General features: G+C 61.4%; 1 protein-coding gene across 1 annotated transcript; it reads left to right on the top strand.

Moving 5' to 3' along the window:
- The first annotated feature begins 1,283 nt into the window (after nt 1–1,283).
- On the top strand, nt 1,284–24,944 carry Axud1 (AXIN1 up-regulated 1). The gene is made up of 8 exons (XM_037239015.1): nt 1,284–1,458; nt 1,665–1,732; nt 16,979–18,011; nt 18,069–18,263; nt 19,530–19,765; nt 20,696–20,794; nt 22,441–22,620; nt 23,194–24,944. Exons 1-8 carry the CDS (start codon nt 1,383–1,385, stop codon nt 24,349–24,351), a joined length of 3,045 nt encoding a protein of 1,014 aa, XP_037094910.1. The 5' UTR covers nt 1,284–1,382; the 3' UTR covers nt 24,352–24,944.
- The last annotated feature ends 136 nt before the right edge of the window (nt 24,945–25,080 follow it).

Here is a 25,080-nt window from a genome sequence, read left to right as displayed (position 1 = left end):
TTGGAAGCCCAAAGTGGCCTTGACCCTTTGACCATTGGCCTCGCTGACCGAGTTTATTCAACTTTTTGGCAAACGCCGGCCGTGGTTGCCACGCTGAGCCGAAGTGAGCACGTGTCCCGTGCCGTGCTGGCCGCGTCCCTGGCGCTCAAGGCCGGCGGCTCTCGGGCGCTGCCGGACGGTTGGTTCCGGGAAGCTCTGCTCCGTAGGCCGCGGACTGCAGGCCTGAGCTTCCCTCCCCGCCGAGAGGCCAGCGCCGCTGGTCGGGCAGTGGGCTGCAGCTCGGGCCGCACACTGCAGGCCCGAGCTTCCCTCCCCGCCGAGAAGCCAGCGCCGCTGGTCGCCGGGCTCAGGCTCTGGCTGCCCTGCCATGGGCTGCATCTCGGGCCGCTGGACAAGTGGCGCACGGCGGCGTTACACGCGCGCCCGCGCTGGCTAGCGTGCTCAGTGTTGGTCTGCCACAGCGCCGGTGTGTAGAAGGCTCACTACGGGCGTACACACGCCTCATTTATGGATGCATACATCCTTGGTGCCTGCGCTCACATGCGTGTGTGCATTTGGGTCTGTATGTTGTTTGAGCGCGTGGACATAAATTCCACAAACTCTCACTCTGTCGTAAGCATGCCGCGCAACAAGCTGTTGACACTTGCGCGCTTGCGCACGTATTTGGGTGCGCAAACGGCCACCTGCCCAGGCACCCCACGCACCCCATGTACCCCCGCATTCGGCATCCCGCGCCTCCGCCCACCCGTGCTCCCACTCGTCGGCGAGCCGAACTTCCCGCCGGCTGCTGCTCTCCGTCGCCCGCTCTCATCGCCACCCTGGCCCAATCACGCTGCCATCCGGATCACAGCGCGCCCACCCGCCCACGCACCGGCGTGTCCGGCAACCCACCCGGCGAACTACGCACCGCCCACACTCCGGCCTGCGCCCTGACCTACCCACCACCCGGCACTGGCCGGCGCAGCGGCGCGCCCACGCGGCCGGGCCTGCGCGTGCCCTCGCCGACGTCAGCGGCCGGCACGCGGCGGGCGCAGCGCGTAGTGCCGCCGTTGCGGCCGGCCCGGGCACCGCGCCGGCTGACCCGGTTCCGACTCCGGCGTCGCCGCCTTCGCTCTGTTTATTTCGGCCGCCGCCGCCGCCGCCCGGCCCCGCGGGGGGCGCGCGCGGCGCCTCGTGCCGTGAGGTGACCGGCGCGAGCGGGCCGGACCGGGGCGGGCTGACCCGGGACTCGCAGGGCGCGCGCGGCGCCTCGTGCCGTGAGGTGACCGGCGCGAGCGGGCCGGACCGGGGCGGGCTGAGCCGGGACTCGCAGGGCCGCGGAGGTGGAGCCAAGGCCGCAGTGGTCACGGCCGCTGGGACCGTGCTCGAGTTGTGCGCGTGTGATGATGGATGCTGTGTTGTGCCATTGTGAACACACCTGGTGGCCGGCGAAGAAACGTGAACAAAATTCGACGTGGGGTCAGTTAAAATGAGAGGCCTCATCGGCCGCTGTATCAGTTGCAACGCCAAAGCATGCCGAACCTTGGTTGGTGCGTCCCATGTTTGCAGTGCGTGACCGTACTGCTGCGCGCGGTCGCGCTGTGCCGCCCTGTGGTGCAGCACAGCCATAGCGTTCACCAGTGCTGCGGATCACGTGGTCTAACGTCCGCTCCGTCTGCTCCCAGAGGCGTGCTCCAGCAGCTGTTGGCGAGGAGCGAGGAGGATCCAGTCGGCGCGGCTGGTGCGTCACGAGGTGGGTCATGTGCGCGCCGCTGGCCGCCGCCGCCCTGGCCCGTCCGACGGCCGCCAGTGTGTTGTGCATCGCACGCGTGCACGCGGCCGGGGCGCCGGCGTGCTCGCCGTGTTTGCGGGGCCGGGGGGGGGAGGGGGGGGGGGGGGGTCGGCCGGACCGGCGACCTTGCGGACAGCGGCGCCCTCGGCGGGGCCGCCGCTAGGATGCCGGATGACGGGGGCGGTCTGTACGGAGCCGGGCTCGGGAGCGGGGCGCCGCCGCCCGGCGACCGCCCGGTCTGGCATGCAGCGGCGCCGGCCCAGCGGAAGAGCATTGCCGGCGTTGGTGGTGCTGAGGAGATTTTAACAGAACACCCGAAGGAGTGCACGTGACAGAAGCCTCGTGCATTTTGCGCCATCTTGTCACGATGAGTTGTCCCTGCCTCGTAAGCAGCTACTAGAGGACTTTTTTATCTCCGTCAAGGCACATGCTTTTCTGGCTGTTAGTTCACCGCCCCTGAATTTTCGTTCGCTTCCGCCCGAAGTGGAAAACGAGGAGCGCTGACGGGCTGTGACTGCGCTGAACTTCTCGGAAATTCTGTCGGAAAAGACAATCATGTACAGTGCTCTCATTCAACCGAGGCAGATATTTGATGATGACCCCCGAGTAGTGCATCATCGGCTCAATAGATGTCTCTCGCAGCTGCGCCGTGACGTAGACCAATTCCAGCTGTGCCCTGTTTGAATAAGGTCGCCGAGGCCGCGGATTTTATTTGTTATTACCCGCAACAATGCTGAAGTCTGAGATTAGGTGGCGACCAAGGCAAAACAAACGACCGAACTGAACGCCGCCCCAGTCCGTCTGCGACTGTTGTCTGAGTCAGCCGTCCCAGCCGCGCGCGGCAGCTGCCTGGTGCCGTCGTAGCGTGGCCGAAGCGATGGGGAGTGGTTGGCACCCGCATTACTTGGCGCCGGTCCTGTGTATGGACGGTAGCGTGGCTTTGTATATTTTGTCGCGCTACTCTCGCAGGACTAAATCCGTCCGAGAGGTTTCCTCCTGAATCTGGCTGGTGAAACCGGGCCGCGAGCTGGCTGAAATACCCGTCCTCTGGCAGAGGATGGCGTGACTGATGCATTGATTCAGGTGGACGGGCTAGATTTCTGGGCCAGACTAACTGTGGACGGTCTGTTGGAACCGAAAACAAATAGAAAAGCTGCATGTTACAAATGGTGGTCTCATTGGTCCGAATATGCTGGCAGCGAAGAAGAAATAGGAAAGCGATGTCACGACATAATTGATCAAATTTCAACAGAAGTTTGAATTTCGATCGTCGACCATCTTCGACAGGCAACACATGTCCGCGCGCGGCCAGCGAGGCGCGTGTGCCCCAATGACGTCACTGCACTTGTTCTTGCCCGTTCCGCTCATAACCGAACGTGAAACCTTCGAAAGCGCCCGGAAATGAAAGCTGAACAGCACAAAAAAACAACAGTGTGGTAAGACCAAGAGCCCCGGAAGTCTCAGTGTTGGCACAGAGCTGTCTGACTTGGGAGGATGGATGACGCGTGCTTTGAGCTGATTACAGTTCAGGAGCATCAGAGGCCTTTCCTTGATGCCTGCAAGTCAGGCACAGCCAGATGTGGCTGTTGTTCCAGATTGACGGCATTGGTATGTCGCTGGGGAGAAACGGCAGATCACAGCTGAAATATGTCAGGTGTCAGTCACATCAGCCTTTTGATCCTCTATTCAAAGTGCTGTCATAACCCACATTGCTGGGCTGGTCGTGCTCTGTCGTTTTCCGTGTTGATACCGCCAAGGTTAGCCTGCGTCTCGGTTGTCCGGTTTTGGTAGCAAAACGAGACGCTACATGTCCCAAGACGGAATGACAGCGGTGTGCCGTCGCCTCTGTGTGCGCCGGCTGACGCAGCCGGGGGTTGTTTCTGATGACGTCACAGTCCTGTCAGCCACTGATTGACCTGGGTTCGAGTGTACTGGCCAGTCCTGCCCTAGCAAGATGCCCTCTCACCCCGGATGGTTCGAGTGTACTGGCCAGTCCTGCCCTGGCAAGATGCCCTCTCACCCCGGATGGTTCGAGTGTACTGGCCAGTCCTGCCCTAGCAAGATGCCCTCTCACCCCGGATGGTTCGAGTGTACTGGCCAGTCCTGCCCTGGCAAGATGCCCTCTCACCCCGGATGGTTCGAGTGTACTGGCCAGTCCTGCCCTGGCAAGATGCCCTCTCACCCCGGATGGTTCGAGTGTACTGGCCAGTCCTGCCCTGGCAAGATGCCCTCTCACCCCTCCCGGCCGAGGAATGTCGTGTGCGTTCGCGGCTGGTTGAACTGCGTTGTCCGTTGCAAGCTCATGGTATGGGGTGAGTATTGCGGCTTTGGAAGTTCATTCCAGCCCCCCAGCGCCTGCCGGCCGTGGCAGTGCGCTGCGCATGGTCCGTAACGCTCCGCGGCAGCGGCTTCTCTCCGCTGGCGACCTGGCGTCGGCCGGCCCGGGACACCGACCGCCGCAGCTGGCCGGCCGCGGGCGGGTGAGCCGCCGGCCGTGCGCACCTCGGCACGTGACCTTGTCCCCGTCGGCCTGCAACGCTGCAGCGCGACGCGGCGGCGGCAGGGCGCGCGCGCGCGGCGCCGCCTATTTCGGGCTGGCCGACGGTCAGCGGACGGCGCGTGCGTATCGCCGGCCCGCTGCCGGCCGACGTGCCCCCGTTTCAGCCGGCGGCGCGAGTGGCGCCGCCCCGCGGCGGGCCGTGTCGAGAGCCCCGGGGTGGCGCGCCGGCTACGCGGCCGCCCCCGCGCAACAAGTGGTGCGGGTCCTGGTCTGAGAGGACCGGGGCCGGCGGTCGGGAGGGGGGGGGGGCGGCGGTGTGCCGTCTGATGAGGGTTCTGGGTGCCTCCTTGGGTTGTGGGTGGTTTGAGAGAGGACCGGGGCCGGCGGTCGATGGGGGACCGCGGCGGTGCGCCGTCTGGTGAGGGTTGTGGGTGCCTCCTTGGTTTGTGGGTGGTCTGGGGGAGGACCGGGGGCCGGTGGTCGAGGGGGACCGCGGCGGTATGCCTTCTGGTGAGGGTTGTGGGTGCGGTGTCGTCGTTTGGCTGGCGGATGTCGAGTCGCCGATGTGTGGCTCCCACCGTGTTTGTTGCAGTGTCGTCGTTTGGCTGGCGGATGCCGAGTCGCCGATGTGTGGCTCCGACCGTGTTTGTTGCGGTGGCGTCGTTTGGCTGGCGGATGTCGAGTCGCCGATGTGTGGCTCCGACCGTGTTTGTTGCGGTGGCGTCGTTTGGCTGGCAGATGTCGAGTCGCCGATCTGTGGCTCCGACCGTGTTTGTTGCGGTGACGTCGTTTGGCTGGCGGATGCCGAGTCGCCGATCTGTGGCTCCGACCGTGTTTGTTGCGGTGGCGTCGTTTGGCTGGCGGATGCCGAGTCGCCGATCTGTGGCTCCGACCGTGTTTGTTGCGGTGCCGTCGTTTGGCTGGCGGGTGTCGAGTCGCCGATGTGTGGCTCCGACCGTGTTTGTTGCGGTGGCGGGGGTTGGCTCGCTCGCCGCTGGTGGCGAGCGAGTCACTGGCGTTGGCTGTCCACCCCAGGTCGGGTGTGGCGCGTGGGCTGGGGGATCGCGAGGGGTTTCAGGTGCGGCGTGATCACGCCCGCCGGAGCGCTGTGAATTGGCTGGCAGGTGCCCACCGCTCCACTGCAATGGAACCGGTATGGAATAAGGTGGAGTGGATCGGAGTGGACTGTCGTGGAGTGTGTGTATGGAGTGGGTCCAGTGCACTGGACCCGTCCCTGCCGAGGACTGTGGGGCTGACGGGGTTTGGCGTCGTCCGGGGCAGACCGTTTTTAGGTCAGGGCCACCCGTGCGGGCCATGTCAATACCTGTGAGTCAACGTCGCCCCGCGCTTCCGTGTTGTTGGTTTGCTGCAAATTGTTAGGCGTAGTGTCCCACGGGCGACCCGTATCCATTATTAACGGTGACGGCGAAGGACTACGCCGTTTGTTAGCAAACTCGCGACGTTGGAAGCGCATTGTCGGATGCGTTCCGGGGCGCGTTTGCGGACTGCGAGTGGCGTGAGAGGCGGTGACGTCATGGGCGGAAGCAGACCTGCTGGGGCCGCACAGTGAACAGAAACGTCAACCGATGAGGCTGCTCGGTGTGTTGGTCTATGAACGGCTCATTGCGCTTGTGCCCACGTGGAAGCGCGTTTATACGGTATCCGACAGTGATGTTCTTTCCACTTTGAACACTGGGCAACTTTTGCAAAAAGGCCCTCAAGTGACAGGATTTGCTTATCGCATTAGCTGCCCCTCGAGTAGTATGGAAGCCTCCGTGCGTTCTTTATGCGTCTGTTGTTTAGAAGTTGGAACCCTGTTGCACTCGCGTTCGATAGTTTGCTTCTTATGATAGATAGTTTGTTCGATAGGCCGGCATGTGAATGAAGAAATCGCTGCCGGGTTAGCCTGGTCGACGGGACCATCGTCGCCTCGCCTCGCTTGCCTCGCCTCGCCTCGCCTGCCTCGCCTCGCCTGCCTCGCCTCGCCTCGCCTGCCCCGCCTCGCCTGCCCCGTCTCGTCTCGCGTCGTCTCGCCTCGCCAACTCGCCGGCGCGCTCGGCGTGATGACGTCACCAGGCTGCTCGAGACTCGGCTTCGCCGCGGCCGGAAGCCGTAGTCGGCTGCGGGGTCCGTAACGAAGCTGGCATTGGTGGCCGCATCGGAAGCCGCAGTCACAGGCGCCAGCGCCGTAAAGACGCTGACGCAGGTGTCAAGACGAGTGCGCCAGGAGGGCGTGACCGGCGGCGATGCGTTCCAAGGGGTGGTAGGCGCTACGGGCTTCTGCCATTCCCGTGGTCATGGGCAGCTGCCGACCCAGACTGCGACGCCAGCTGGGAAGCCGACACGGCGCGTCATCCCAGCTTCTGCGTACGCCGCACGCCGCGCTGGCTCACACGCCGCCGCTGTGCTAGTGCAGCTGTGTCTGACACGCCATTGCCGCCCGCTGGCACGGCAGCCGTGTGGAGCGCTGGGGCCGGGAGATACCGAGGCACGCCGCGGCCGCGGGGGGCCGGCCGCCGGCAGCGCCTGTTCGCCCCCGACTGGTGCCGGCGCCGCTGGCTGAAGCCGGGCTGCGTGCCTGGCGGGCGACCGGCTCCGGCAGTGTCGCTGACCCGCCGACCGGCCGGTGAAAGAGAGCGGGGCGTGTGAGCGGAGGTGATGGGGGGGGGGGAGGGGAAGGCGAGGCTGGGTCCGAGCCGTGGCGCGCGGACGCAGTCGGGCAGGCCGGACCGTGGTCGGGCCGAATGACGGGTCGGGCTGTGTGACGGCCTTTAGGGAGGGTGTGTCAGGCGCCGGCCGATCGGGGCTGTCACGGGGGAAGGTGCACGTGGTAGCTCATCCTCAGCTGGGACGAAGCCGCACATATTGTCGCTGGTGTAACGCGAAAACAAATGGGCCGTGACGCTCTCTGCGCTCCTTACCCAGTTGTCGCTTGCTTTTTTACGTTAATTTTGCATTTGAAGCACAATAGATTATGCGGTATATTTTGTAGGCGGGTAGTGAAGCCAGTATCTGTGTTATTTGGCTCGATGGTGCGATTTTGCCGGTTTACGAGGCTCTAAACTGATCGTGAAGTTCGGGCACCGCGGCGCTCTCGCCATGCGAGGCGGTCACTGACGTTACCACTGTTGGGGAAAACCCGACCGGCCTCGTTAACACGCAGCGATCGTTTCAATGTTGCGTGGTGATGGCTCCCGCCGGTCGGCTGGTCTTGCCATGGCGTGCTACGCTCTGTGTGCTTGAGGTGCAACTGGCAGGCTGAATGGTGAGCCACACTCTACAGGACTGGGTTCTCGTACCCACTGCGTATTCGCTGACGCCATCATAGCTGGCAGTAAAGGTCTTAATGTTGATTCTGTCACCAGTACAACTGTGTGTGAGTTGTGAGCTGTTTGGCCACTTGTGCGCTCCTTGACCATTCCCGCGGGGATGTGGCCTGCACAACGCCCAGTATCCCGGGCAGGACGCGGTTTTATGCATAAATGGGTGATGCATGATGCTTGCATGACTTGGGGTTCTGGCTGCCCGCATGACACTAAATGAGGCGAAGTAATGAGTTGGCAAAGACTACATTTTGACTTGTCATGCTTTTACGGCTTATTCTCCCCTTTAGCGAGTGCATGCACTGATAATATTGCTCCAGGGGTATGCGTAGGCCTGCTGCACTGATGGTGAGTGGCTCACAGTCAACAGCTGGAGATGCACTGGAGCGTCCGATAACGGCCGTATGGTGTCAAACGCGCACGTGCTGCATTGTCAGGGTTCGTGGGGAACCGTGACGGCTTTTCTTGCGTCTGTCGACGGGGACCAGTCGTGCGCGGTTATGTCGACCCGAATTGTTCACGTTTGGAGAGCACTGTTCGGGGCTGAGAGAGCGCTGACGGGTGCTGGCCGCCGGTGCAGGGGGCCAGCCGGTACCTGGCCGGTGCAGGACAGGGGGCCGCCGGTGCAGGGGGCCAGCCGGTACCTGGCCGGTGCAGGACAGGGGGCCGCCGGTGCAGGGGGCCAGCCGGTACCTGGCCGGTGCAGGACAGGGGGCCGTCGGTGCAGGGGGCCAGCCGGTACCTGGCCGGTGCAGGACAGGGGGCTGCCGGTGCAGGGGGCCGGCCGGTGCCTGGCCGGTGCAGGACAGGGGGCCGCCGGTGCAGGGAGCCAGCCGGTGCCTGGCCGGTGCAGGACAGGGGGCCGCCGGTGCAGGGGGCCAGCCGGTGCCTGGCCGGTGCAGGACAGGGCGCTGCCGGTGCAGGGGGCCAGCCGGTACCTGGCCGGTGCAGGACAGGGGGCCGCCGGTGCAGGGGGCCAGCCGGTGCCTGGCCGGTGCAGGACAGGGGGCTGCCGGTGCAGGGGGCCAGCCGGTGCCTGACCGGTGCAGGACAGGGGCCGCCGGTGCGGATCTGCAGCCATGAGATGACGGTGTGGTCGCCCTCACCTGTCCGGTGTCGTTCTCCCCATAAGCCGTCCGGTTGATTGGCCTCTCTGGAGGGAGGATGTGGCCGCGCCTCCAACTCCAGATCGGCTGACAGTTATCCAGGTAAGCCCACCAAATCCTCAGCAGATGTCAGTCAATCGGACACATTTGGGCAGAGCAGTTTGTTTCGATACTACCTCCGGTCACGGAGATGCGTCGGTAGTGAAAGTTTGCACGGCTCTATGCTTCCGCAGGTGAGAGCCCAAACCGTCCGTTCTTGCCTTAGATAGTTGTAATGCATTGCATCACCTGGTTTGGTTCGGCACCAGTCGAGGCCAATCTCACGACGCAGGGCACAGCGGGATTGTTTCGGGTCAACCGAGCATGAATGCCAAACCCAAATGTCTTTCCTCCCATTGCGGATGGCTTGGTTAGCAATACCGAAACATTTACAGATGACTACTGGCTGTGTCGATGATGGCCACGACGGCCGTGTGACTGGCAAGAGAAAGCGATGCAAAGTTGCCATATCCATCCTCATCCTGCGACCTCGATCTAGCTTTGACCCGTAATTTGCTTTTCACATGATTTGCTGCGGAAAAGAAGACCTGTCGAAGTATTGTTTCGTACCGGCTTCCAAGCTGAAATACTATAAACAATGGTGTCACGGGGCCCCAAAGTCGTCGGACAGTTTTGACTACAATATGTAATGTGTGGCTGTGATGTACGTCACATGGAATTACGCCAGCGAATTGTTTTCAGATGAGGTTCGCCGAAGGCCGCTGCTTTGCATCACATGCAGCTGCGGATAGGGGATTGTCATATACTTAAACCAATAAACACCTAACGTGACAACTATATTATAGGTCAGTTCAGGTAACGACACATCACGTTATATCTAGTGTTTGCTAGCGGCGTTTGATAGCGGATGACGGTGAATCATGTAAAAAGGCGGTCAACGACAGTATTTTGTTGATGATGGTCTGCGAGCAATCAATTGCCATTCCGATTTATCCAATGTCACGGCTAGGTCCCAAAATAACGAGGGTGGGCAGACGTAACCTCCCAGTCAGTGGCGCTGGGTGAAATGTTGTAATGAAGGTTCGAGTCGCTTTAGTGCTCGCTGTTTGCTTCAGACGAAGATGACCCGCGGCTGGCGGCAGCGTCATCTTCGTCTGAAGGCTCAGTTACGTCAAGGGGCGGACCAGGCGGTGCCAGGCACTGCGGCACGTTAAACTTTAGCAGTCAAAGTCTGCTGTTTACCTGAAGCTTCACGAGTAGATGATGATGTCACGGCTCACTCGACAACCACTGCTGGGCTTGGGCTCTGATCCCAGTGATCCATCTGATCAAAACGTTCGGATTAAATTTTTAGAAGTGTCAAAAGGAGAGCAAATTAGAAAAGCGAGTGTGCAACATATCTGGTTTGAATGTGCCCGGTCTTGCGCGTAACGTTATTTCTGATGAGAAGAGGCACATTTCGTTGGAAGCGAACTTGGCCTTTGTGCTACGCACGTGCTGCTGGATTTTTCGATAGGATACAATTCGCATGCCTTCGCAAGCGTCAGGAAGCGAGGCTGCCATGGTTTTCATGGCACTAGAGGGGATTTTCCGCTGTCGTGACCGATCAACACGTCCGGGTGAAATTTCGCTGGTAATTCAGCACATTCTTCCTTACCACCAACACGTTTATCCTCAGATCACATGACTAGCCGAGAGAAAATTATTTCGTACCACAACTTCGTGATGACTGCAATCCTACGTCATTTCATTATAGAACAATACGAATTACATCACATCTGTCAGCCCGCCAGCACCGTTCTCGCGTGACTGTCGTTCGAATGGAGTCACGCTAACTTGGCTCTGGCATCCGCCTCTCCCGCCTCCATCTGGCCGCCACTAATTCCAGAGACGCCACCTAAGATGGGATATGTTCACTTTTGAGGGTGGATCCAGTGTTCATCCCCTCCACGTCCCTATCCCATGTGTTATTGGTAACGCCTTCATTGAATACTTCGACGAACGGCGGCGGAAATTGTCCAGGCAGGGCGCTATGTTTGCCTTGCTATTGGAACTGCGTTAGTGTAGCTCAGTGGGCTGTGATCTAGGTACGGACGGCCGACTGCGAAGTAGCCCTGCAGTGGCGAGTTTAGCATTGGGCGTAACCACCACGAAACACATGTACACACATGTTCTATTTCGCCCCGAGGACCATACGGCGGGTTCATTTTCGCAATTGGTAACTGGTGTTAAGGTACTGGTTTGTCGCCATGCGCGAGACGGAACGCTTGTGTGGGACTCATGACCGGTTCGCACCATACGGTCGGCGATACCCCGCGGCCGCGCTCCGACGTCCCTCTTATCTAAACGCTGCAGTCTGGCGCGAAGGGTCCACCATGACATTGATAGTGCGCATTGTTTTGTATAGGTGGCGCTTGCTGCGAGCGACGCCTGACGGACGTCCGCTCGTCGGAAATAGGAAGTACTTGTGTTGCCGTCTTTCGGACCATACCAAGGTGTGGCGCTGTAGGCATGCTCTCCACCCTTCCACGCGCTATTTTGGGAAAAAGTTTCAAATAGGTTTATCCTTTTGCTCGCTGCCAAGTGTGAGGTCAAGGCCGGCATGAGGGCCGAGCCATGGGTGGTTGCCAGTTGCTGGAAGCCGCACAAATGCATGTTCGGAATCACTGGTTGCTGGGTTTGCGGATGGGTGCCCCATGCTGTTAGTGCATTCCGACCGTTTCCGAACTGAGAATGAAGGGCAAAGGAATCTTTAAATTGACCTTTGTAAGTTGTGAGGCGCATTCGCCTCTGCATTCTTCTTCTGTGGGGACTTCGACAAGTTCGTAAGGTTTCCAAATTGCAATATTGTACATTTTCTTGCGTAATGAACATCCATCGCTTAAACGACAATTTCCTGAAGTGAGGACGCCAATAGACGGATCCGATGTATATATATATATATATATATATATATATATATATATATATATATATATATATATATATGTAGGTTTACATATTTAGCTCACTGGCTGTGTAGTATATTGCTATTTTTATTAAGTCGGGCGTGTTTTGATCTCATGGATGTCTGGAATCAGAGCCCACGCTCAGCAGTCTTCGCTGCGCGAGCCCAGCCCCCGCCATCGGACCGTAAAATTCCATGTCAGCGGCAGACTTTGTTGGCGAGAGCTTATTGTGGCGTTTTGCCCGGCACGGTCCGTCCTGCTCTGACGTCACCTGACCTTAAGCGCGGCCGCTGTTACCTGCCGCTGGCCATCCCAGTCGGGGGGAATTGAAAACATCTGCGTCGGCTCTAACGCAACGCGCCACAGGTGGGTGAGTCTGACAGACGCTCCACCTAGCTGAGCTATCGTCACGAAGAGCTGAGGTGTCGTTATCAGGCCATTGTGTGTTTGATGATGAACACGTGATGTAGTATGCGGATATGTATACTCTGGCACGCTCTTGGATGGGGGTCAAATTGCCCCCCCTCCCGAATGTTTTCCGAAATAGTTTCCGAACGGCGCGGCATAGCCGCACCAAATTTTGCATAGCTGTAGAAAATTGAATAACGGATTGTCTGGCATGAAAGATTAGATGTACCTTGTAAGGTCGCTGAGCTATGGCAGGTCAAAGTCAGGCCATGGTTTCAGCGAAGGCAATTTCTAGGGAATCGTTCAATCTGATCCAACAACGGAGTGTTGGACGAAACCATATAACTCTGAGATGCTTCTCTAGGCAACACAACAACTGAATAAACAAATTACATTGACCTGGGATTGGGTATGAAGGTCAGACCAAGGCCAAAACCAACATGTTTTATTACTCTAGCGCTTGCTGTATGGGTAGTTCCTGATGCTCATTTCGAATTAATTGATAACAGCAACCGCATTATATACCTTCCATAGACTTCTTAAAGGTCAGAATAGGTCACTGACCCGGAATAACCCACGTCAACATTTTTTTTTTAGGAACATTGTGCGTAGCGTAATCTTCATCGCTTATCTAAGTGCAAAACTCACAGCGGTCTTGTATATTTTTGGTCACCATGACCCTCAAAAGGCCAAACTAGGGCACTGGCCTAAGATGATCGTGTGACGTTTTGCTCAGAACAGTTATTTAGGCTCTAGGGGCCCTTTGGAGACCAACCTGGAATTTGACCTTTTTGACGTTATTTGACCCGAAGGTTATGACCTAGGAGCCTCCAAATCTGACCTAAGTGAGTTCGCGGACAGGTCAACACACCCTGTGACTTTGGTGTCTAGCTCTCTTAGTTCCTGAAATATCAGCGGGCCAATTGCCCTCCTCCCCCCCCCCCCCCCCACCTGAGCGAAGGGTATCCAACCGGCCACCCGGGCGCGTACTAAGTTTTCAAAATTGCAGCTCACCTTATTTTGTGACATGTTTTCCAGTGGGTTATAGCGGCGAAGGTGAAGCAACTACCATCCCTTCAAATGAGGGAAGGGCATCAGCACTGAATATGTATCGAGACCTAGGAGGGATTTTTGACATGGCTAAGCGCGTGCTGTAGGCATGAAATTCAGAAAATCGAGACTTCTGATAAACTTGTCCGTGCTCCCACCACCCGCTTGTAATTAGTCATTAAATCTTAGATATTGCATGTAGCCTCTAGCTCAGAAATTAACGTTATCGTGCGCCTTTAAGTCATCACTTAAGTCAGCTTCGCCGTAACACAGTTTCCTTACGTCTTCTCGGTACACGGCTTCCCTGTTCATATGCAAATTTGGCGTGATTTTAGGTGACTCTCATGTAATGTATGTAACTCATGGGCAGATAAACGTTTCCATCATCTATCTCCTGGCAGGGGTGTGTCGCTGGAAAGACCCAGTCTTAAGTGTGTGAAGCCGTTATCGAAGGCGCTCTTTTTAGAAGTCTGCAATTGTAAATGCCCTCTTCCGCAACCACGGAAGCGATTGCGTAATTGCCACTCCAGAAGGTGAGGAGTGAACCGTCTGGATTCGTGAGCACAACGCTACAAAGTCCGCGAAATATGTCCAAACGTCCACTCAAATCCAGGCAAGCCAATGGGTCCGCGCTTCGCTATTTTGTGGCTGTGACTTTTTGTCACGGCCTTTATGTAAGCATTACCTGCGGGTACTTATTGTCCACAGTGCCTGCTTTCGGTGCACCATTTCCACCGTAGTCCTGATATTTGCTTTACAACTCTGTTTTGTTTAATGGCTTCATGACGCGTGTGAAAAGCGCGCAACCATACCATTGCGCTGTTCAGTTGTCCATAACCTGTTTGCGGGTGCCCAAGCACTTATTTCCGCTCGGAACTGGTGATGGACCCTCCCGAAGTAGTAAACTGGTTTATTGATGAGCAGACAGAGTAATGGGGTGCCATTACGCCTTCCCCGACGCGGGCGAAATATTATTTATATTTATTAAACTTCAGTGGTTTGTGTTTACCTTGTGTCTAGATAATCATTTCACTAAGTTGCTATGTAGTGCAGTAGCATGGTCGGTGTTTCATGCTCGTTAATGTCCAGTTCTTAAATGTCTGCCGAATATTTTTGGGCGATCATATCGGCTTTATTGCGTCAGCCAGGAGGGTCCGTTTGATCTGCATGCAGAGTTGGCTAGAAGCGTTTGTTTAGTACTCTGTGTGCTGAGGGGCCTTGAGCTCGCGGACGCGCTGCCGAAAGGTCGGGCCAAAACAAATGCGAGGCGTTCCGCAGGGACGGCGTTCGTCGCAGACCTCTGTCGTTCTGACGTCCTCGGCGCTAACGTGTCACACACCGGACGCACGCGATGCTGGCGGCCGCGGTACAGAAGGGTCGTACCGAGCAGGGGCCCGCTGGTATCAGGTTCACCAAGGTGATTCGCGTGACCTTTGCCTTCCGTGACGTCATACGGCGGATTTAAAGCCGGCCGTGGCCCCACTGATAACGCGTTTTTCGGTGTGCGCGTTGGTGCGCCCAAAAACCGTCGTGTTGCCGGAGAAGTAGCGTGGCTCCGCTGAGGTCCCACCGTAGTTGGTGGCTGAGCGAGTAGAAAACATCAGACCATCTCCACGGGTCGCCAGACTTCCGCCGCCCGGCCGGTCGCTGGCTGCCGCCCTCCGAGACGAGTGAAGACCTCTCTCTTGGCGGCTCGACGTATGGCTGGGAACAGAGCTGGCGATGCTCGGGCGGGCACAAAGCTCTGCTATCCGCTCCGGAGGGCGGCGATTATCCGGCTCGCAGGCCGCGAAGTTTGTCGACGGCCGAGAGACCAGGAACGGAAACCCTCCGCTGCTCTGCCGCGGCGGCGGCGGAAAGTTTCGAGGCATCTTCGGCGCAAATGGGCGAGAGTGCTCGCACCGTTGCAGTGCCGGTAGCTGTTTACGCTGGGAGTGCGCGGTGAGTGCGGAGTCGCGGCGGAGTGCGGCGGCAGAGTGCGCTCCGTCAGCAGGAGTGCCGGCCGATCGTCGCACGCGGCACTGCAAGCGCGACCCTCGCAAACAACCAATCGTCTTTTGTTGGCGACGAATGAATGACGATTGGCGCCTTGTGAAATTCTCCCCGAATCGGCTATATTGATTTGGGGCGCGTGGGTAGAGGTGTGTGCGGCCCGGGCGCACCTGTGCGCCGAAGTGAGAACGCCAGGGCTGGCCCCCGGCCCCCTCCCGCCACCGCCGCCACTGCCGCCGTCGCCATCGCCGTCGCCGCCCGACGGACCTGGGGAAACCGCGAGAAACCGGCGCCGGGGTGAAACCGGCGCCGGTTGGACAGCTCGGCCAGGCTTGTGGAGTGCGGCCCGACTGTGACTGGGAGGGATGCTTCACATTTGGACGACCTGTGATGGCGGACGTAATGTAGATTTGCTTTCGATAGCCGGTTGTTTATTTGTGGTGGGGAGGTTTGTGCCCTTCTTTGTACTTCGTTGGCGCTTCCGCGGCAGCGTTGCCGTAGATGGCCAGTTTGAGGCGCGCTGGCGGTGGCTGTCTCGGCTTGGACGCCTGCAGGCTGCAGCATGGGCGGGGCACGCTGCGGCGACATTCCTCCGAAGCTGTCGGGGTGACCAGCTGGCCCCGGTAGAGCCGCATACCTGAGATCCGGACCGATCGGCGTGGTAGCTGACCGTAACCGGGTGCTGGAGCGGCCGCTGCGACCGGCCAGCAGCCGCGACGGGCGGGTGCGCCGCCGGTCCGTGCGCAGCTCTGCTCGGGCCGGCCGACTCTCTCCGGCCGGCGTCGCTCTACCCGCGGCCCGCGGTGCCGGCGCCGCGCGCGGTTATTCCTGGCCGCGACGTCGCCGCCGCCGCAGCGCAGGCGCGGCCTCCGACAGCTGGTAGGTCGCGGCAGACGCAGCTGGCGGAGAGCCGGTCGGTCGGCGCGTCGGTGGAGCGGTTGACGGCCGCGGCGACGCGGACGACGAGCAGGTGGGCGGCGGCGCGAACCGTGCCCCCCCCCCCCCCCGGACGCTCCCAGCGCCGGAGACGGCACGTGACGCCTTTGTTGCGCGGTGGGGACGGAAGGCGCCGAGGACGCGGCCCTGTGCGACAGGACAGTACGTGAGCGATGTGGTGTGGGCTGTTCGGGGACGAGTGTTCGGTGTTCGGTGAGTCCCTCGGCGGGTGCGCTGGAACGGAGAGTCCCTTTGTCGACTGAATCTGGTTCATGTGAAACTGTGCGGTAGAATGTGGCTGAGGTGTATGTTCTAAGGCACCATGAGACGTTGTCGGCCAGAACAGGGAAATACGAACGCAGATATCGGTGACCTTTTGGAAGCTGAGGGCTGCGGCGCCTTTGTGACGGACGGCGATGGCGTAGTAGAGCGTATGTATTTTCAGAAGGCACCTTAGTTTTCCGGGTTTGCGGGGCTGGCGCTCTGGTTGCGTCGTGAGAGGACAAGTGGGACTTGCGTTTCAGCACAGAATGCCTGCGGCGTCCGTTGCCTTCGTCAGTGCGGGTGTCGCGTCCTGCGGCGTCGCGGTGAGTGTACTGTGCCGTGGTTCGCCGCCGCTGGTCCATCCTGTCGGCCGAGGACGGCTGCTGTAGCCGGCATGGCCTCCCGGGCCTGTCCGGAGCGATATCACGCGTGTGTAGACGCAGTCGCCCGCACTGGGAATACCACAGGGATTTCCTGTGACAAATGTCTCCGCCTGTTTGTCAGCCGACGAGTGTTACCCTTCTGTGAGCGTCTGTCGTACAGAACTCCGGATGGTGCCCTTAGTTGGGCGGGCCGCTCCCGACGGGACCCTCCACGTCAGGCTGTTGTGGACCACCATCGCGTGGGACGGGGCTCGCAGAAGGGGACCGCCGGCTAACGGGCTTGCTCCGCTGTTGCAGACGCTCGCTATGGCCGGGGATGAGCTGAGTCGCCCGGCCCAGCCGCCGCCGCGCGACCTGCTGGACGCCGTGGACGGACCGCTGCCGTCCGGCGCGCCCTGGCGGCCCCGCGACTTGCTCGACGACATCGACGCGGTCGCCGCGCCGGTGGAGGCGGCCCGGCCGGCCGCCGAGACGGCCGAGAGCAGGCAGGAGGCGCCGGCGACGGGCGCCCCCAGCGCCGAGGTCGCCGCAGCGCCGCCGGGAGAGGACCCGCGGACGGAGCCGGTCTCGGTTGAGCAGGTGAAGTCAGCTCCCGTGGAGGAGCAGGCGAAGCCCACCCCGCAGGAGGAGGTCGAGTCGGCCCCCTCGGAGGCCGGGCAGGAGGGGGCGTTGTCAGTCTCCTCCGAGGACTGCCAGCCGATGGCGTCGGCAAAAGTCGAGGAGGAGGCGGTCTCAGCTGGCGCAGCTCCAGCAGGAGGCGCGGACGTCGTTGTGAGCAGTGACGCGGTCGCTGAGGAGACGCCAGAGATGCGGCCTGTGGAGCAGCCGGCTGCAGCCGCCGCCTCTGCGGCCGGCACGGTGACCTCTGTGGAGGAGGCGCGTAAGGCGGAACGACCGGCTGCTGTTGAGATTGGCCCAGAGGAACAGAACTTGCAGGGTACACTGTCGGATGAGCGGGCGTCCCAAGAAGCCTGTCCTGCAGGAGGACAGCTGGAAGCGGTCCCCTGTGAGCAGCATTCCGTCTCCCAGGAGGCGGCAGCAGACAAGCACGTGCTGGTGGAGGCCGCTGTCCAGTGGCAGTCGTCCGTGGAGTCGGCCGGAGCGGAAGCACGGCTCGCCACGGCCGGCGCGATCCCGGAGAGCCAGCTGGCGGTGGCCGCCTCCGCGGGGTCGATCACCTCTCCTCCGGCGGTCCTGGAGCTGCCGCCGCCGCAGCAGCAGCCGTTGTCAGAGCCGGCGGTGACGCGTCTCGACCCGGCCGACTGCGCGCCGGCCGTCCCGGAGCCGCTTCAGGTCCCCGCGGCCGCCGTCACCGCCGGATCCGGCTCAAGCCCCAGCTTCGGCTCCGGCTCCGGCTCCGGCTCCGGCTCCGGCTCCGGCTCCGGCTCCGGCCCCGGCTTCGGCCCCGGCTCGGCAGCTACGGATACGGCTCCGTCTCTGGCTCCGGCTCCGGCTCCAGCTACAGCTACAGCTACAGCTACAGCTGCGGCCACGGCTGGGGACGGCGTGCGGCGCAGCCAGCCCAATCTAAGCGCCCTGCCCGTCCGCAGCAATCTGAAGCGGAAGAGTGCAGACGCCGCCGGTAGGTGCCCTCTGGTGGTGGTGGGGAGCAGACCTTGTCACGGATGCCGAGAAGCCGCTGCACGGAGGCGTTGGATATGGTAGAAGATGCATGTAAAATTGTCATGGTCGGGTAGCCACGCTCTTGAGAGGGGACCGGTTTGCAGCATTGTATTTGCAGGAAAAGCTTCAGGCCAACCAGGTTTTCACTGCAACTGTTCACGAATAAGTGCACGCAAAACAATTTCGAGGATGCTTTCTCAGATGTCAATGTCGTGTAATGGAAAGCAGGCCATGTCACTGCGTAGTGACAGTGCTTATCGTGACTGCCGGAGTCAAGGCCCGCGTTGAGTGACTCATCACGGAACACTATCGCGGAACGGCGATACAGGCGGGTGATGTGGCGGGTGGTGCGCGTAGGTTATCTGCTATCTTCGCGACAAAAGTCGCCGATTTCCTTCGTGCTCCACGTTCGCTTCCGTGTTATCTAGCTCCACGTTTCTCGCGAATGATGAAGTCCCGGCTGTTTTTCAGCTGCGTTCTCGTATTTCACTTCGGCTTACTGCATTGCTGGTATCTCACGCTAATATTGTTCTGACCAGCACCTTTGTTCACTGATGTTTGTCCTGAGTCGCGTCGGCTGCACTTTTTATCCATATACGTTAAATGGCTTTTTAAAGCCTCAACCTACCTTGTCCACAAGCATGAGATGAATTAGTTGCATCCCTACAATCTCGAAACTGATGACGTGGGAAGAGGCAGCCAACACCAATACATGTCGCCCGTGGCCTCTTGCTGAGGCGTGTCGAGGCTCAGTGGAGTTGTCACGTGTGGTCTGTCGAGTGGGCTGCTCGACCTACCCGTTTTTCTTCCTATATTCCCTGTATCGGTACCTATTTCAAAGTGTGTGCTGCATGTCCGCCACCTCCATGCCAGTCTGACCGCTGCCTAGCCAGTCCCGTATGGGTTGACCAACATTGTCTGCCTGTTTTTGGTGACGTCGCCATGTGTGTGTATGTGCGTGCGCGTTTGTCGTCCTTCGTCGTTTCCGTGTCTCTGCTCTACACAGCACTCACTCTGCCCGTGTCCGGGTGTCTCGGCGCGTCTCCGTGCCACCCTTCCGTCCCAGCCCGTCACCGCTCGTCGGCCCCTGTGCGTCTCCGCCGAGCCCGGCCTTCCCGCCGCCGTTGTCCGTTCTCGCTCGCCGTCCGTCTCCGCCTTGGCCCCAGATGAGGGCGCGCCTCCGTGTCGCCCGGCTCGGCCGCTGACCGCCCGCGTCTCTCCGCAGCGGGCAGCGTGGCCAAGCGGCCGCGGCGCGGCATCCAGTTCGCCGGCGTGACGGTGTTCTACTTCCCGCGGGCGCAGGGCTTCACGTGCATCCCGTCGCAGGGCGGCTCGACGCTGGGCATGGCCGATGCTCACAGTCACGTGGAGCGGTTCACGCTCACCGATCACGTGAACGAGCAGCGCCTGGCGCACCGCGAGCTGCTCTCCCGGCTACGACTGAAGCAGCGCAAACTGCAGGTGAGCGGCGACGCCAGCCGACGGCCGGCCGGCGCCGGTCCGGGGTCGCCCGGGGTCTGAGTTAGTCGCCGTTGTTTGTGCCGGAGGGCGGCCGCCTAATACGGCTTGTCGGGTCTTCTCTAGAATTAGTGCACGACATATGTAAATGACGGTCGCGATGATTCGTCACTTATATGCTAAGGATCCCCCCCCCCCCCGTCCACCCCGTGGCTAGGGCTGCGATCAAGGCTTAGGGAGGCGTGGGGAGGTCCCGCTGTGTCGACCATGCCGGCCGACATTGTTGCTATGCAGTCGTCACCTGCTTTGTTGACAGGCAGTGACCCTGGACGGGCGCCTCTTTGGCGACGGCGCCCGACCGGTTTACGGGAGCGGGGGAGGGACAGGCACGTCACGGAGTAGACAGCGGCTGTGGCGAGGGTCTGGCAACGCGAGTCGCCCTCGCTCGGCCCCCGCGCTGCTGACCGGTTCGGGCGCATGCCCCATCACAGAATGCCAAAATAGTACACTCAGCGTGGTCTGGGTGATGACTTTGTCCTACCGGCCCACCGCCGGCGGACGGTCGCGGGTGGTTGACATTAAAAGTGGCCAATGCAGTTACGTTGGCACGCGTTTATCAGTCTATACTCACAAACACACTGACATTCAAAGCGGTACTCCGACATTTCAGAAAGTTTGTACCTATTTTTAGTTGTGTGCGGCACGTTTCACCAGTTGAAAGCGTTTCCGTCGGGTTCGGTCGCCCGCATGAGCGCTGTTCGGACGGCTGGTATTTGCGGCCTTTCCCCCGGACCGTGGGCGACCGTTCGGGATCTTGCGTCAGCTCTCCGGCGGCCCGCCGTCGGAGACAGAGACAGAGACAGAGACAGACGGTACGGAGCGGCCGCGCCGCCGTCGAGCGCCCTGCCCCGCTGACGGCCGCTGCTCTTTCAGCCGTCGACGAGCAGCAGCGAGGAGAGCGACGCCGCCTCGGAGGAGGGCAGCGACCTCTCCGACTCGGAGCTCGACGTCGACAGCTACTTCTTCCTGCGGGTAAGTGGCACCGGCGGCCTGACGGTGGGGGTCTTGGGCGGGCGCGGTACCACCGGCGGCTGAAGAGCGCCGAAACGTCCAGTGTGTAGCGCAGAAGTGATGTGCGTGTGCTCGGGGGGGGGGGGGGGAGGGGTCGCCGGCACCTACCGAGGCCACGCACGTGATTCACGTGTAGCGGCAGCACGGCGCCGGGGCTGGGCCAGGTGGTGCAGGCTTGCACGGGTAATCGCCACTTTGCGAGGTGAATAACTCGGTTCGGCTCTTCCTGTGTCCTGTGTGACTCGACGCGGGTATGCCGTCTCCCGCCCGCCGTCGTCTGTGGCAGACAGGCCATGGCTTCTGCGATGTCGCCTTGGCAGACAGGCGCAGGGGGTGTTGTTCGCCGTGTCCTCTTGCATTGAGCCTCGTGACCGCGCGTATGAGCCGCCGCGCGTTCCGCCTGTCCGTCGCGCTGCCCGCCGCGCGGTTCCGTGGCGTGCAGCTCGGTGCTGCCGGCGGCGCCCTATCTGGCGGCGCTGGCCGTGTGGCCGGCGGACGGCCGGCGGCGGCGGAGGTGCGGCCGCTGGCACCGCCGGCACCGCTGGCACCGCCGCCGGCCGCTGAATCAGTCCCACTCGGCTGACGTCAGACGTGGCTGCCGGCACGTGCTCGCCTCCGGGGAGGGGCCCGGACTGCGCCGATTGCTGGGGCCGGGGCCGGAGTCGGGGCTGGGGCTGGGACTGGGTTTGGGCCTGGGCCTGGGCCTGGGGCGGGGGCGGGGGCGGGGTGGCGCCGCGTGGCAGGCTACTGCTCGGGTGTTGGCTGATAGGCTGGGTCGTTGAGTTCGATGGAGGGGGTAAGGTATTTTTTGGAATGATTGCCTCATGCACTGAGTGACAGGAATTTTCGAAAGCGGAGTGGAGCACGGCTGGTGGAGTAAGGAGTGATGAACATTACATACTGACATTTGCATTCATGTTCTACGGTTGGCTGTCAGCATGTATAGAATGGGCGGCTCGCCAATTCTGTCGCGTCTCCTGACTGTGTCACGGGGTCGGGTACTCACCGACGGTAATCGCTCCCAGCCGGTATCTCTGGCTCGCTCCCGCGGGCCGACAGCGTGCTTCGGGCCTCGTCCGGGCTGGGCTGACGAAACAGACGTGCGTCGGCCCAGCCCTGATGTCCGCTCCCACCGGGCCCCACGTCCTCTCCCGCCGGGCCACACGCCCTCTCCCACCGAGCCCCACGTCCTCTCCCACCAGGCCCTGGTGTTCCCTCCCACCGGGCCCCACGTCCTCTCCCACGAGGCCCTGGTGTCCCCTCCCACCGGGCCCCACGTCCTCTCCCACCGGGCCCCACGTCCTCTCCCACCAGACCCTGGTGTCCCCTCCCACCGGGCCCCACGTCCTCTCCCACCGGGCCTCACGTCCTCTCCTACCGGGCCCCACGTCCTCTCCCACCAGGCCCTGGTGTCCCCTCCCACCGGGCCCCACGTCCTCTCCCACCGGGCCCCACGTCCTCTCCCACCGGGCCCCACGTCCTCTCCCACCAGGCCCTGGTGTCCCCTCCCACCGGGCCCCACGTTCTCTCCTCGCCGCGCCGGGTCACCTGTCCGCCCCTGGTGGCCCCTCCCCGGTCTGACGCCTCCGCCCCCTCCCTCTCCGCAGCCTGTGTCGACGCGGCAGCGGCGCGCGCTGCTGCGGGCCTCGGGCGTGCGCAAGATCGAGCCGCTCGAGAAGGACGAGTGCCGCGACATCCGCACGTCGCGCGAGTTCTGCGGCTGCGCCTGCAAGGTGGTCTGCCGCCCCGAGAACTGCCAGTGCGCCGGCGCCGGCATCAAGTGTCAGGTGAGACGACCGAGCGGTAGCCCCCCCCCCCCCCCACCGCGCTCGGTGTGTGCACGGCTCCCCGTGTGTGCAAAGATCATCGTGGTCTTTGGACAAGGTAGGGTCTCGTATGGGCTCAGGTTTGTCCTACGGAAGTTCCCTGCTGTTTGGCTCAGAGCGCTCGTATTTGTGTGTGTTTGTGCTTATGCGTTGCAGAGGTTGTTGTGTGTTCAAAATGAAGTTTTGTTTGCGCGAGGCAGCGTGGCACATGCTCCCACTGTCATCGTGTTTAAGTGGTCGGTGCTGGAGTATGCGGGTTTTACTGTCGTTAGAACCATCATGTGTAAATCAGTGTTCATCCTGTCTCTTTACAATAACTAACCCCACGTACGTGCAATATTTGGCAAAACTCCGAGCATTGGATAAGGTTTTCGTTAACCGGACCCCTGATTACAAAATATTGCAATCGATGTCGACATCCTGGAAGGCCCGCAATATCCCGCTGAGCGCTGCAAATGCTCCTCACGATGGCGCAGAATCCGTCGTCCGGATGTGCGAAGCAGCGCCATGACGGCCAGCCTGCACTGTCTGCAGGTGGACCGGCAGAACTTCCCGTGCGGCTGCACGCGCGACGGCTGCCAGAACCCCTCGGGCCGCATCGAGTTCAACCCGAGTCGGGTACGCTCGCACTTCGTCGAGACGATCATGCGCGAGCAGCCGCCGGGGCCGCCGGCGCCCGGTCCGGCCGGCGGCGGCGCCGGCGGCTGGGCCAGCTGCGGCTGGCCCAAGGCGGCCGGCTGCGCGGCGGCGCCCGGCCAGCAGTACATGACCGAGCAGGAGTACCCGAGCGGCGCGTACGCCGGCGGCGCCGCCGGCTTCGCCGAACTGGCGGCGCCCTACCAGGAGGACTCGTCCTACTCGGAGAACAGCGACGGCAGCAGCGACAGCTACGAGGTGGCCGTGACGTCTGCGGCCGCCGTGCCTGCCTACCAGCCGCCGCAGACGCAGTCTCACTACTCGAGCTTCTCGTTCGAGGGCGGCCTGCAGAACTATGGGCCGCCGCCGGGGCCGGCGCCGCCGCCGTACCCAGCGCCGCTGGCCGGCTACCCGCCCGCCTACCCGCCGTGCCAGAGCTACGCGGCCGGCGCGCACGCGTACCCGGCACCGCCGCACTACAGCTACCCGTTCAACAAGTACCCGCCGTCGGGTCCGGGCCCCGGCGGCGGCGGCGTGGCCGGCGGCGCGGCGCCCGGCTACCCACCCGCCTGCAGCTACCCGGCCTACCCGAGCGTGGCAGCCGCAGGCCAGCCGGGCTGCTCGTACGAGCCGGCGCCGCCCGTCTACGCCACGGCCGGGCCGTACGAGGCAGCCTCGTGCACGTACCCGGCGGCGGCGGCGGCGGCGGCGCGGCCGGCCGGCTACGGGCCGCCTGCGGCCGGCGCCGCCGCCTTCCCGCCCGAGCCGGCCGAGCCGACCGGCGGCGACGAGCGCAAGTACACGGACCTGCGCAGCGTGCCGCAGCCGGCAGGCGGCCAGCTAGACTCGCTCGCCGACCTGCTGCAGAACAAGTTCAGCGGCTGGGTGGGCGGCGCAGCGGCGGCGGCAGCGGCCGGCGTCACCTACTGCGGCACGCCGCCCTCCGAGGACTCGGGCGTCGAGGTGGACGAGTGCTCCGTCAAGCACGCCGACAAGGCGGACGAGAACATTGGCGAGATCATGAAGAAGACAATGGTGGAGAGCGTGTCGGCATAAGGGCGCACGGTTTCAGCGTGTGACGCGTTGCAATGTTTTTATGGTTATTTAACTGATGGAGGGGCGGAGGAAGCGGAATATCTAGGTAAGGCCGTAGTTCCGAAGCTGTCTTTCAGAGAGCAAATAAACACAGCGATTGTTGCAGTGCATACTGGGCGCAAAACGAGTCACCTTTTTCGAAAACTTAGCGGAACGCACGATAAAGTCATCGCTAGCTAGCAACTTTTGAGGCACCCGAGGCTGGAAGATTTATCTGCAATCAAAACGTTTCGATGCGTGGCTACCGGCGATAATACTGTGATATTTACAATGTTGCAGCTGGACAGATATCCCATATACTCTGTGTACATAGTCGCATGGTCAGCCCGGAGTCCGTTCGGGGCGTCTCAGCCAGTCGCCGTCTTGTCTGCGTGTTAGACGTAGCTTATGTTCGTGTCGTGTCGTCCATAGGCGCTCGTGCTTGTTTGTTTTGTGCGCCCGCCACCAGGGCGGAGCTGTTGAAGCCCTGGTTTTCCCCGCACTCCGCTCGTGTCATTTTTACGATGAGAATGATACCTCGGCCAAAGACTGCAAAATACATTAGCTATAACCCACGCATTTGTGCCTAACTGCATCCGATAAACGGCGTTTAAACTCTATGTTTTTCCTAGCCTCCTAGCCGCCGTTCTCTCTCTGTTGGGGTTTCCCGCAGCTGCCAATACCGCCGCAGCCCTTGTTGCGCCCTCACCT

This window comes from Pollicipes pollicipes, unplaced genomic scaffold, assembly GCF_011947565.3.
Source record: "Pollicipes pollicipes isolate AB1234 unplaced genomic scaffold, Ppol_2.1 Scaffold_3087;HRSCAF=3621_pilon_pilon_pilon, whole genome shotgun sequence".
Lineage (NCBI taxonomy): Eukaryota > Metazoa > Arthropoda > Thecostraca > Pollicipedomorpha > Pollicipedidae > Pollicipes > Pollicipes pollicipes.
The sequence above is the reverse complement of the archived record's forward strand: the minus strand, read 5'-3'. Positions and strand labels throughout refer to the sequence as shown.

Excerpts from the sequence above, each read along its gene's own strand:
- Axud1 (XM_037239015.1), top strand. The coding sequence starts at position 1,383 with ATGATGGATGCTGTGTTGTGCCATTGTGAACACACCTGGTGGCCGGCG. Across the intron at positions 1,459-1,664 it reads TGAACAAAATTCGACGTGGG|AGGCGTGCTCCAGCAGCTGT; the intron begins GTCAGTTAAAAT and ends GTCTGCTCCCAG. Across the intron at positions 1,733-16,978 it reads CGCGGCTGGTGCGTCACGAG|ACGCTCGCTATGGCCGGGGA; the intron begins GTGGGTCATGTG and ends CCGCTGTTGCAG.